Here is a 13538-nt window from a genome sequence, read left to right as displayed (position 1 = left end):
AATACATTTAAGAACAATAAAAGAAATAATTCCTAAAACACATCCTAGTATTCTGTTATCCCATTGAAAAGGGCCTGTGTCTTTACAAGATAAATGCCAGATTCCCTTATATTTTAAAACAAAAAGGGCAACAATACTACCAAACAAAGGCTAATATGAAGAATTTTAAAAATAGGGCTCTTTGGTGAAAGTGGAGGAGAAATGAGTGAATGGAGGAGTGGTTTTGATCCCAGTGGTCAAATCCATTAGGCCACATAAGTTGTCTAGACAATGTGGTCCATCATGATGACCATGATGGAAGCCTGGGGAGTTTTGAGGAAGGAAAGGTGCCTGAAAGAGGAGATCAAGAATGAAGACCAGCGAGCTGACCTATGAGTTTTCTTTATCAAGCAGACAAAAGTGGTTGAATGGTATTAGTTATACTTTAACTCCTTAGGAGTCTGGAGAAGGGGGTGGAGTGGGTGAGAAGGGAAACCCCCATTAAGAATCAGAGGACACAAAAGGGATAGAATTTTTCTTAGTTTTTTTTCTTCTTCTTCTAATTCTGGGTCCATTCATCATGGCATGGGAAGTTCTCTCATTGGCTGTGGAGTGGGTGGAGTTGGGCTGTCCTGAAAGATCCAGAGCAGAGGTCAATAATAATATATATTTACACAATAGATGCAAGATAAAAATGATATAGTTATATTATAAAGCGTCCTATGTTCTCTCATGCTCCATGCATTTCAAATTCTAAACCTCTTCACCCTTTCCAGTATCCATTTAAAAGTAGTACAGGACAAAGTAAAGACTAGAAAAATGTAGATGAAAGAGAAGAAACATTTTCTAGCCTCAAAATAAGTTTGGGAGTCTAAGTGTTCTTGGTTTTTATCTCTTAGTCCATTTCACAGGGCTGACCCACAGAGTTCACTGGGCGGATTCTCACCCTGTCACCAGAAAGTGGACTATCTGGGTCTTCATGAAAGATGCTGTGATTTTGAAATCAGGTGGGGGAGATACTTTTTCTTTTTCTTCTTCTTCTTCCCCCTCATCCTCCTCCTCTTCTTCTTCTTCTTCTTCTTTTTTGAGAGTTCTGGCTGTTCTGAGTGTGTTATAGAGCTTTCTTTTTTCATCAACACCCTTGGGTGTCCCAATGATTAACTGATTGACCCATACATTCACTCATTCAACAAGCATTTACTGTACTTACTACAGACAGGGCACTGGGCTGGGTGTTAGGAATATATAGATGAATAAGACACAGTCCTTGCCTGCAAGGAGCTCGAAGTCCAGCGAGAGACTCAGCCATTAAAATGTATGAGGCCATAAGTGCTTTTCTATGCCATTTCAAAAGCTAAATTGATGATCTTGAAGAAAGAAAATAGTTTCTGGATGGGGAGGAAGCCCCTTCTCTTGGATAGAATTGAGCTCAAGAGAAGGAAAGGTCTTTCCTTATGTTTATGAGAAATTCCTTCTGACTTTTGCAAGGTTCAAATACGCTGAACGTCATAAAATCTCAGATCCTCCCCCTAGGAAGTGGGTAGGCAGCAGAGAGCACAGGCTAGCTGGTCCTTCTATATTGACTATCTTGTCAGTTACAGTCCCTCTGGGGCCTTTCACTTTTCTTCTCCACAGGTCACCTGGAGCCTGGGGCTACCCCAGCCCTCTCAGGGCAGACCTCCGAAGTGAAAGAGACAGTGGTGGTCAATGTTATTTGAGCTGGGTCAGCAGGCCCTGGAACTTCCCGAGTGCACGATGCAGAAGGCTGCTTACTATGAAAACCCAGGACTCTTCGGAGGCTATGGCTACAGCAAGGAGACCTATGGCTATGGCACCCCCCATCAGCCTTACCCACCCCCTGCTGCTGCCAGCTCCCTGGACACTGATTACCCGGGCTCTGCCTGTTCTATCCAGAGTTCCGCACCTCTGAGAGCCCCAGCCCACAAAGGAACTGAACTCAATGGCAGCTGTATGAGGCCTGGCACTGGGAACAGCCAGGGTGGGGGTGGTGGTAGCCAGCCTCCTGGCCTGAACTCAGAGCAGCAACCACCACAACCCCCTCCTCCGCCACCAACCCTGCCCCCATCCTCGCCCACCAATCCTGGAGGAGGAGTGCCTGCCAAGAAGGCCAAGGGTGGGCCCAATGCTTCTGGCTCCTCAGCCACCATCAGCAAGCAGATCTTCCCCTGGATGAAAGAGTCCCGACAGAACTCCAAGCAGAAGAACAGCTGTGCAACTGCAGGTAGCTCTCTGAGGCGGCTCCTCCTAGGCTAAGTGCCCCAGAATGACCCCAAGAAGCTAGCTCACCTAGGAAGCAAAAGACCTGGGGCTGCAAGTGCAGCTTTGGAGGCCATAGATGTACACTTGTACTCATGCAGAAATGGCCTTTCTTCTTAGTGTCCCCGATTGGAGCCATGCCCTTACAGGGAAAGGGAGCTCCATTCCAGGCTGCTGGTGCCATTGCTGGACAACTCCCACAGTTATGACTAGGTGGCCTTTTTCTTATATTGACCTTCTATCTGCTTTCTTGGGCTGCTGGTCATGACTTAGCTCCTTCTTCCGTCTGACGGCTCCTCAAAACTTGAAGTCAGGTATTATGATTCTCCAAGCATGGGTTCTTATGTAGCCTATAACACAGGAATCCCACTCCCTTTAATTAATAAAAACTAAAGTCTGTGGAGTGCTAATCTGGTTCCATGTTAACAACCAGGCTAAATGCTTTATAAGCATTATCTAATTTAATTAAAAAAAAAAACCTTTGAGGTAGGTATATGATAATAGTTCCATTTTACAGATAAGGAAACTGTGAGTTGCCCAAGATCTCAAAGCCACAGAATGGCACACTTGAATCCAACCAGGGCCTCCAAGCCATGATCTCTACTTGGTCTACCCCAGCCCAGTTCTTCCCATCCCAGCAAATCCATACTGGGGAGGGGCATATCCTAGGGGAAAAGGAAGTGCTCTGAAATGGGAGCAGCCTTGAGGTTCTCTTCCTGAGAAGGGAGATCCTAGAGTTGAGATCTTCTGTGGATCCATTCAGGATATGTGGAAGAAGATGGACAGGCCCAGGAGCTCTAAGGTCTGCTGCCTCTCTTCACTCAGCCTTGCTTGGCTCCTAAAATTTTCTGGCCTTGTGTCCTTTGACGCAGTTTATCTTCAGGTAGATGAATTTGGTTACAGGTCTAGGGCTAGTGTGAGGTCTCAAGTCTCTGGTTAGCCAGGATCTCTCCGGGGCTGCAGCTCCTAGGGGGAAAGTGCCTTCTAGCTTGTAAGCTTCTTCCGCCCCTCCTTCCCAGCTACAAGCCCGGCCCCTTCTTCCCAGGAGAAATCCATTTGTACAACCAGGGAGGGAGGGACAAGCTGCTGAGGGAGGGGGGTAATGGAAACCCAGGTTGAGACTGCTGTCCTAGCCCTGAAATACTCAAAATGCACCCAGGCTGGCCTTGGAGCCCCGGAAACTGTGGGGCGGTATTTTTACGGTTTATCAGTTCCCTGAGTTGGGGTGCAGAGCCCTTCGGTGCAGCTGAGCTGGAGTGAGGTCCCCACATCTCCATCCTCATTCTGTGCTTCCTGGAGTGCTTTGCCCAGGAGCCAGCCCCAGAGCAAGGGGCTGGAGGAGGGTGCCTTTCTCCCTAACCCCCCAGCAGAGGTTGGGAAGAGTGTTCAAAGAAGTCTGGCCCTTCTTTAATGGGGGTTGGGAGTGGGGGCTAGGCCCTACCAGCTGCTACTAGTCTCTCATTAAACTCCTCCACAGCCTTAGCCTTAGGGACAGGATGATGGACTAGGCTGGAGGGGACGAGGCGGCAGAGTGAATCGGACCTCAGAAGGCAGATGGGGGTGTGTGTGTGTGTGTTCAGGTGCAACTCATAGGTAGGACCGGGGTGTGTGAGGTCCCACTAGGAGTCTCACCTCTCAGACGTCCCCCTCCCCCACTCCAGCCAGCCAGCAGTAAGGTTGGGGGAGGGATGGAAGAAGAAAAGGGAGCCAGAGAAGCACCCTGCTCCGGCCCTGGGTGCCCACCACCCCCCTACCGCTCAGCATCTCCTCTATCTCCCTTCCTGCCCAGGAGAGAGCTGCGAGGATAAGAGCCCGCCGGGCCCGGCGTCCAAGCGGGTGCGCACGGCATACACCAGTGCACAGCTGGTGGAGCTGGAGAAGGAATTCCACTTCAACCGCTACTTGTGCCGGCCGCGCCGCGTGGAGATGGCCAACCTGCTGAACCTCACGGAGCGCCAGATCAAGATCTGGTTCCAGAACCGGCGCATGAAGTACAAGAAGGACCAGAAGGCCAAGGGCATCCTGCATTCGCCGGCAGGTCAGTCCCCGGAGCGCAGCCCGCCGCTGGGCAGCGCCGCCGGCCACGTGGCCTACTCCGGCCAGCTCCCGCCCGTGCCCGGCCTGGCCTACGACGCGCCCTCGCCGCCCGCCTTCGCCAAATCTCAGCCCAACATGTACGGCCTGGCCGCCTACACGGCGCCGCTCAGCAGCTGCCTGCCACAGCAGAAGCGCTACGCGGCGCCCGAGTTCGAGCCCCACCCCATGGCCAGCAACGGCGGCGGCTTCGCCAGCGCCAACCTGCAGGGCAGCCCGGTGTACGTGGGTGGCAACTTCGTCGACTCCATGGCGCCCGCGTCCGGGCCCGTCTTCAATCTGGGCCACCTCTCTCACCCGTCTTCGGCCAGCGTGGACTACAGCTGCGCCGCGCAGATTCCCGGCAACCATCACCATGGACCGTGCGACCCTCATCCCACCTACACAGATCTCTCGGCCCACCACTCGTCTCAGGGACGCCTGCCCGAGGCCCCCAAACTGACGCATCTGTAGCGGCCGCCGCCGGCCGGAACTCGCGGCGCTATTACCTCTTTTGCTTTGGTGGCGGGGGTGGCGGGCGGGGCCCGCGGGGTAGCTCGGTGACCCCCCTCCCTCGCCCTGGCCCGGTCGCCGCCTCCCGGGTCTCGGGCCAACAGCGGCCGAGACGCAGGCGACTGGGCCTCCCCTCCAGGCGCTCCCTCCTTTGGGTGACTCGCCATAAATCAGCCGCACGGATTCTCCTCTGTAACCCTGACAGTGCCATATACTGCGGACCGAGGGACTCTAATCTGGTAATGGTGTCCCGAAGGTAAGTCTGAGATTCATCCGCGGCGCGCTGTGCAGAGGGACCAGCGCCCGGACAGCCCCGGGCCTGGCCCGAGTCTAGCTTAGTTGCGGAGACCTTAATTTATATGCTCCTTCCTGTCCCGTAAGGATTGCAACGGACTCAACGATCTGTATTTATTATTTGAAGCGAGTCATTTCGTTTCTTTCCCTGATTATTTATCCTCGTCTTAATGTATTTATGTGTATATTTGTAGAATTCTCCAGCCAAGCTTAGGAACGCGCTCCCAGGCCGCGTGGGCCACGTTTCACCTCTTTAGTCCCCTTGGTCTGAACTAGTTGAGAGAGTAGTTTTTGAACAGTTGTAACCGTGGCTGGTGTTTGTAGTTGATGTAAAGGATTAAGACCGCAAATTGTCCTTCATGGGTAGAGTCAGGCGGCCCCGCGGCGTGGCACCACACCAGTTACTCATTTCTGAACAGCCGCAGCCCTCACCACTCGACACAGTTTATTGATTTCAAATTGTCTGGTACTATTTGAACAAATATTTAGAATAAAAAAATTTCTCAGTCCGAAGTGTATCTGTGTTAATCACGCACACTTGGAAGTAGATCACTTTGCCTTTTATCTTTCGCACAATCCCAATAGAAGGCCCCCAAATAGGCTGACTCTTTGATATATATATATTTTTCCATTTATTTGGAATCTGGTACACGAGCTGGTTCTGGGGATACTTGATTACACAGCAGCATTGACCTGAGGGTTGGAGGGGGGGTGGGAATCTGAGGATGCAAGCCTAGAAACATCCTGGATGGGGTAATTTGGGTAGGGCTTTGTGCTCTGCCTGCTGTGCTGTTTCCATCACCCTCTTTTTAGACATAAATCGACTTTTTTTAGATTGCATTTACATTGGGGAGGCCAGCGCTCACTTTTCTGCGCTAATAACAAAATAAACCTTAAAAGAAAACTGACAATCAAAAAAAAGACACAAGTAAAGTTGTAGGAAGATCTGAGTTATGAAAAAGCTAAGGTGCACAAAAAGAAACGGTCATTTGTAGACACGCACCTAAGCTTTTTCTTTAGGAAATGCTGTCAGGACTTTTTCCTTTTTAATGGTTGGTGGTTCATTTCTAAAGTAAACAAACGTTGCCCCACGATGTAAAGTAATAAAAGTTTCATTAATGGAACATAACAAGTATAAACACCTTGTTTATTCCTGTTTCTTTGTACAAAACGGGCAAAAATGTCTTCAAGGGTTTATATCCATTTTGTAAATATTAGCATGGCTTTAGCCAGGGGCGGACAACGTCCACCCACTTCTCTATAAGGAGACACTTGGAAAGCGCCTTCAGATAAGGTTCGATTCTTTTGTATTTCAGCAACGTCGGCCCACGCATCTCTATTTGGTTTGACAAATAATGCAACTCCTACTACATCCCCCGGTGACACGAGGTGAAATTCCCATTGTGTGCAAATAATTTAACTTCTGATCTTCTGGTGGAACAACAATCGTTTCTATTTGGATGTTTGTGTTTCGCTAAATGATGGCTCAAATAATATTTAGTTTCCTTGTTCCTTTGTGCTGTTTTTAAAAATGGCATGTTAGATTGGGGGTGGGAGGGGGCTATTCTTTTGCTCAATTTCACTTTATCTGAGCAGGTTTAGAGTATCCATGTTGTAGAAGTGTATCAACAGAATAAATGACTTCAACTGAAGGGATATTTTACCCACTTTCAAGGCTTAACATTGTTTTCTATGAGATTTGCATCCATAGGCAGAATTTCTAATTGTCTTGTAAGAAATTATTTTTTAAGCTATTAGGGAAGTCGAAGAAGAGCTTGCTGCCTTGCAGGGATTACAACAACCTTTCTTAACTGGCGAAATATTAAATAGATGAATTATCAGGCTGTTTAGATTCAGCCCGGTTTTCCCTCATCTCCTCTTCCTACCATAAATAATAATAAAAATACATAATGCATTATGGCTCCAGGCGTTTTCCAGCGCGGTGTGTTACCGCAGGAGTATCTGCTGAGTCTGCGGGTGTCTGCGAAGGCCCCAAGTGTCATTTGCGGCTTAGGGTTTCATGGATTAGACTTTAAACGGTGTCTGGGCCGGCTGACATCAGCTTCCTCTCACACCGAGGCTCCAAAGAAGTGCGGGGTTGGGGGCCCGGAGGCGCCCCTCTCTAGTGGGGTGGGGGAGTTTGCTTTGGACAAATCGGCTTTCTCTCACCTTTGGAGAAAGGTACCCCGAGGCTCGGATTCTTTCCTGCCATTGGCCTGAGTGTCATGTGATGGGCACACTAGGTCGCTGGGGGGGGGGGTTGGGGGGGGCGCGGTGGCGAGTCTGGGTTGGCGCTTCCCGCGCGGCCGACAGCCAGAGCGAGAGGGGGTTCTCCGGCACAGCCATTTAAAACTTCATAAATTATAAACAAGCCGCCTTGGCCTTCGCCATAAATTTTGCTCCTTTTGAGCCTGCAATTAGTGTTAGGAAGCACTGGAGTCTAAACACAACCAAACGCCCTCTGAAGGGCCCAACTGCCCAAGGTTGCAAACCTTTATTAATTTCCCAGTCCCACCCCCTCCGCACCCCGAGGTCTGCACACACAGTCGCCTCCTCCCCCGCCGGCGGTACACTCTCTGTTGGGTTCCCGCTCCGCGAGGGAAGGTCACAATAGCTGCTCTATCGGCGGAGGCACCCGCCTCCTCTCTCCCCGATCTCGGAGAAGCAGAGAAAGGAGACAGTGGGGGAGGGGAGCCTGGACTGGGCAATGGCGCCCTGAGCCCAGGCCTCTCCATCCCCGGGGAAGTGGGGGAGTGTGTAACTTGCAGCGGGAAGGGGCAAGTTGGCTGGAGAAGGAAACCTCCAGCCTAGCCCGCGACTTGGGCCCGAGACAGACTCACCGGGGGGAATGGTGAACGCACCAAGGTTGCTGGCCCCTCACTGTCCAGCGCGGGGTTGCGGGCGCTCACAGCAGCCAGGGCTTCCGGGAGCCCTGCGTCTTTGTGTGCGAGGCTTCCCCAGGGGCTCAGCGTCGGGTAAGGCCTCACAATGGCACCGCTGGGCCTGCGCCTGGCGCTGAGGAACGGCTGGGCCCACTTTGAGCCTTGGTCTCTGGGAGGTGTACCTCGTTTGCTGCTCCAGGAAAGGAAGTGGCTCTTTTGCTCAGGCCTTGACCAGCTCTTTTTTATTTTATTTTATTTTTTTCTTACAGAGACCCCTGAAGTGTGACGTGGGGGGTGAGGGGGGGCAGGGAGGTTGTGGGAGATCCCCCTGAGGCTTGAAGAAAGGGCTCAGAGTCAACAAGAGGCCCATGGATGGGGGTAACAGCCCTTTGGGAGCCCCCGGTTGTTCTGTCCAGGCAATCAAACGTGAATTAAAGCATGGTGGAGAGGAGGCTGCCCAGAGGGCCCACTGCTGACTGGGAGGTGTGGGTGGGGAAAGAGATTTAGGCAGAAGGAGAGCTTGCCCTGGCTTCCAGGAGAATCTCAGGATCCAGCCTGGAGTGGAATAAAGAGACCCAACTGAGCTAGCGGGGTGTGGGGCAGTTGCAGAGGAAATGTCTGAAGAGTAGTCCTGGCCCCTGGAAAGGTGGTAAGAAAGGGCGATTAAGTAAATGTTCAGCCTCCTGGCTTTCAGACCTCGGCCTCATCCAGGGACCTGACAGAGAAAAATCCGCCTCTGATGAATCATTAAGTTAACCATCCATTTGTACCATTTCTTTGTACAGGCTTTCAAATGAGAGAGAGAGAGAGAGAGAGAGAGAGAGAATATAGAGTGAGTACTTTCCCCCTGGTGCAGCCCCAGGCCTAGTCCCTATCACAGACACATCAGCCAAATTGGTTTCCTAGGCCCTAGAGGCTGCTAACCTTGCTGAACAGGATTTTTCGAATTTCTCTCAGTAAGGAGTATTAAAAGATAGTGATTACCTACCCTAGCTATTCATTTCTCCCTCCCCCATTCTGTACCAGCCAACCCACCCCTGAGTGAAGCGCTTCTCCTCAGCCATAAGTCTTGGGAGCTTAGGCTCTCCATCTGCTGAGGTTTTTCATTAGGGAGGGTGAAGAGGATATGTGTGGGTGTATGTTTGAATAACAAAGAAGAAACCCAACATCCTAATGAAAAGTGTTTCTCGCTTGACCTGGAGGAGCCAGAAGCTTGTTTACGCTGTCAGTACTCAAGGAACAGTCACGAGCCTGTTTGGCTTTATCCTCAGAATTCATTGCAACTTTCTCTTAAAGAATTGGTTAATCCCAGTTACAGATCCAGGAAGGTCCTCTTCATCTGGGTGTTCTTGGCATGAATTTGGTCCTTCTTTCAGAAACTGTAAGAAAAAAAATGTAGGACGAACAGAACTTTGTGAGTATTAAATAAAAATACAAAGAGGGGCAGAAGGCCTCAGTCCCACAGGCGTATAGCCTTACCACTTCGGGGCACTGCAACTTCCCAGAGAGGACAGAGCTATGGCCTGGGTGAACAGACTTAGCCCTAGACACTCCGGGCACAGAGAGCTAAGACTGAGTCGCCAGCCATACCCTCCACAGCTATGAGGACTCGCTCACTTAGATTTCTCTTGCAGAGAGCCTGGATGGAGAGAAAAAAAGGCGAGGTAGTTGAATCCTCTGTACTCACCGCATTGGTGGTGCTGGAGGTGAAGATCATCACAGAGGGTGAAATCTTAGTTTTCATTGTTCCCTTGTCTCTGGTCCAGCTACAAATGCCCTTATCTTTGGGGCTCAAATTTGGTTCCAAATGGATTATATACTCCTGGCCTACAGCCCATGCCTGAACACTTCCCTCAGATCCCATAACCACTTGGCAAGTTGGAATAGTACAAAGGTAATTCAAGGACCCGCTTTCAAGCCAGGTCTAGCCTGAAGCATGGTGAACAAAAGGTTTCCCCACATGAAGGAAGAGGAAATGTAAATGGATGCCCAATCATTTGCAGTAGCAGAAGCAGGTGAAATGTCCCTAATGGTTTTGTTTTTATTTTAAGATTTTATTTATTAATTTGAGGGAGGGAGCACAGAGGGGGAATGAGAGAGAGAGAAGCAGACTTCCCACTAAGCAGAGGGCTTAATGTGGGGCTCAATCCCATGACCTGAGCTGAAGGCAGATGCCCAACTGCCTGAGCCACCCAGGGGCCCCAAAAGATCTCTATTGGTGGCAAAATATCTGGACTGGTTCCGATAGCTAGTCTGGATCATTTTTATGGAAGAGTAATATCTGGAAAATAATGAAAATAGGATTTTAACATTAATAAGAGCCCAAGGAGGAGACTTTAATTTAAATCAGGATTCATGGAGAACCCTGGTGGAATAGATGAAATGTCTTTATTGGGAAAGCAGGCCTAAAACCAGGCCAAGAGGACCTGTTGCTGACTTCTGAGGAGAGGGGAAGAAGGCCCTTTGATGGCTCCATTGTTCCAAGCTCTGCCCTACAAATACCACATGCCTCTCCGCCTCCTCCGCAAGGGCAAAGCGGGAAACTGGGTCGGCTGAGCGGAGCTCGAGGTAGTGGCGGAGCTGGCTCCAACCTCCCTCAGCCTCTCTGCTGCCCCTTGGGGCAGCGACGCCGCGCCATTCCTGTCACAGGCACAGAACACACAAAGGAAGCCCCCACCCGTCCTCAGACGTGGGGACACTCTGGGGAGGAGGCTGGCTTGGACCCCGAGTCTGAGCACCTCCCTCCCCTGCGGGGAACAATAGCCGCCGCCTCCCCCGGGCTGCCGGGCGGTCGCGCGGCACAAAGGCCGTCTCGGGGCCGCGCCACCATGTGACGCGCGCGCTCGCTCCGCGGTCCCCGGGCCCGCGGCAGGGCGCAGTCAGCAGAGCGCGGGAGCCGCGGGGCCGCGGCCAGGCTGCCGAAATCCACCTGGCACGCTTTAGGAGAGACAAACGGTGAGTTAATCACCCAACAGGCTGGCGGCCGCGTCCCCTCTCGCCAGCGAGGCGGCCTTGGGAGGGGGCTGGGGAGGAGGATTTCTCTGTGTGTGTCGCGGGTTGGGGAGGGGGTGGCGGGAGAGGTTAGTCCTATTAAGAATTCATCAATCACCCGGTGTGCACTTTTCGCTCGACAGCGGTTCCTCCTACTTCAGAGCAAGTCCGGGCCAGCTGGGAGCCGACCAGAAACCGCAAGCAGAGGAGACGCAGGCACGCGGGGTGAGCGCTCACGGAGGGTGCGAACCGCCGCCCCACGCTCGGCGGTGCAGGGCCGGTCACCTCCTCGCTCCGGGTCCCTCCTGCCGCCTGCCGGCCCGCCCTCGGACCACTTGCGGCCCGCGGCCCTTCCAAGAGGCCGGCAGCGCCAGTCCCGGACGCACCGTGACTCGGTATTCACCCCCCCCCCCCAACCCCGACATCTCCTGCTTCCTTCCTCCCCAGTCACCCTCAACGCCTCTCTACGCCTAGAAACCGGCAACTCCATCTCTCCCAAGGCGGAACAAGAAAAATCCCACTGGGTCAGAAGGGTTTTGCAGACACTAAGAATTTAAAAAAGATTCCCAAGGGACTAGACTTCAGGGAAGAGACGGAGCTAGTTTCGTTCTCTTATTTACCTTCAGGAGTAATTTGTGTGGGAGGAAGCAGGGTAACACCCGGGTTGAACTTGGAACTAGAATGCCATATAAAGAGAACAATAAAAATACACTTAAAATACCAACCACAATGATATGCCTCTCCTCTCTTTTCTGGTGTGAAGGAAGGACTGAACTATCTTACATCAGCTCTTTTGGGGTTCATTTTAGAAATACCATAAAGGGACAGAATAAGGGATAGATTGAAAACGGTGCGCGGGTGGGGGGGGGCGGGGGTCATTAGCATCAGAGCTATTCAGAGGGAGGGCTTGGGTAAGTGGGTGGTGAAGCATTCGTATAGGCCTTCTTGAGTGGTACTTGTACTTCTCTTGTAAAATCTAAGAAGTTCCAGGCTACCCCCACCCCGTTTACTCTTTTTCTGAGTGACATCAGCTGAGAAGTTTCTGGAGTTCCTTAAGTGTTGCCTCAGCCTATAGGAAAGAGCCCCTGAAAGACAGTTCCCCCCTGCACTCTTCTCTTTTTGCACCCTCTTGGGTGGAAATTAACTTGCTTTGGAGAGGTGTTCTACTATCGTTTTGCTTTAGATAAAACCTGAAGCATTAAGCCTTGCACAGTGTTCTGAACTCATTAAGCAACTGAAATACTGGTCTTGTTGTCCTTGGCTCAGAGTGTCTCCCTCTCTCCTTGCCTTTCAGCAAGACCTACTGAACAGTTCCTGTGGGTATTGTGTCGGGCTTGAGATATAAAAAGTAGTCACTAATAGTGTGCACCTTTTCATTTACTAGGGGAGGAAAAGAATGCTGAAACTGTGTGACAGATGCTCTAACACAGGTGTGGCCAAGATGCTCCTGGAATAAAGAGAATGGGCCACTAACACCACTGTTGTGTCAAAAATAAAGGGGGGGGGCTTCTCAGAGGAAATGAATTTGGGTTCTTAGAGTTTCTTAGGAAGGAAGGAGGGACATACCAGGCAGAGAGACCAGCACACGCAAAACAAGAAGGGAAGAAAGAGCAAAGTCTGGCCCTAGAACAAGAACAGTACCTTGGAGTAGAACATCTGGCTGGAAAAAGAGGTTGTACGGAGTTCATGGAAAGGAGTCTGGACCTCATCTGTAGGCAGTGGGAAGCCACTGAAGGTTTTAAGCTGGGATGTGAGGTTGTAAATTTTGAAAGACTGCTCTTTGGGAAACTATCTGACTGGAGAAAGCAGAGATAGGAGACAAGAAGGAAAAAAAGGAGGTTGCAATAATCTAGCATAGAGAGGAACTAAGGAAATGACAATGAAGAGGAAAGACATTTAGGAGGACAAATTCACAGGACTTGGTGATAACTGGATGAGTGAAAGAGAAGTTACAAATGTTAATCCCTAGGTTTCTGTTTAGAGGGCCTGAGTGAGTACTCAGGTCATTCACCAAAATGAATACAGGAGGAGAAGAGAAGACTTTGCAGAGGAAACGAAAGAGTTCAGTTTTAGGTCTACATTGTGTTTTCTGTTTTGCTAACTGATACACTGTATGACCCTAAACAATTCACTTAATCTTTCTGGCTTTCAGTTTCATCACCAATATAACAGTCAATAGATATCTACCTCAGAAGTTTATCGTGTGTGTGTATGTGTGTGTGTGTGTGTGTGCACACATCCACTTTGGGTATTACCTTCACCAGGTCCAAGGGAGTGTCATATGCAAAGCTAAAACCTAAGGTAAACATCCTCTTACCCACACCATGCTAATCAATACTTAGATCCTGGGTGGCTAGTGAGAAATATGTCTCAGGAAAATTACAAACAACACCCTCCTGCTTCCCAGATATTGAATCCAAGCTAATGCTTAGGACTAGGTCAGATCATATTGCTAATTAGAGCTCCTCTGCTTCCGGAGGGTACTCTCCAGGGACACGTGCAGAAATGTGGTCCTGGTATCAGACCACT

General features: G+C 50.6%; 1 protein-coding gene across 1 annotated transcript; it reads left to right on the top strand.

Annotated features, from left to right (window-relative positions):
* The first annotated feature begins 882 nt into the window (after positions 1-882).
* On the top strand, positions 883-7328 carry HOXD3 (homeobox D3). Its single transcript, XM_004774399.3, has 3 exons — positions 883-986; positions 1615-2221; positions 4046-7328. Exons 2-3 carry the CDS (start codon positions 1687-1689, stop codon positions 4801-4803), a joined length of 1293 nt encoding a protein of 430 aa, XP_004774456.1. The 5' UTR covers positions 883-986; positions 1615-1686; the 3' UTR covers positions 4804-7328.
* The last annotated feature ends 6210 nt before the right edge of the window (positions 7329-13538 follow it).

This window comes from Mustela putorius, unplaced genomic scaffold (assembly GCF_011764305.1).
Source record: "Mustela putorius furo isolate JIRA1106 unplaced genomic scaffold, ASM1176430v1.1 tig00003869_pilon_pilon_pilon, whole genome shotgun sequence".
Lineage (NCBI taxonomy): Eukaryota > Metazoa > Chordata > Mammalia > Carnivora > Mustelidae > Mustela > Mustela putorius.
This window is presented reverse-complemented; position numbering and strand designations above follow the sequence as displayed.

Coding starts and splice junctions, on each gene's coding strand:
- HOXD3 (XM_004774399.3), top strand. CDS start 1,687: ATGTTATTTGAGCTGGGTCAGCAGGCCCTGGAACTTCCCGAGTGCACG. Junction 2,222..4,045: donor GAACAGCTGTGCAACTGCAG/GTAGCTCTCTGA, acceptor CTTCCTGCCCAG/GAGAGAGCTGCGAGGATAAG.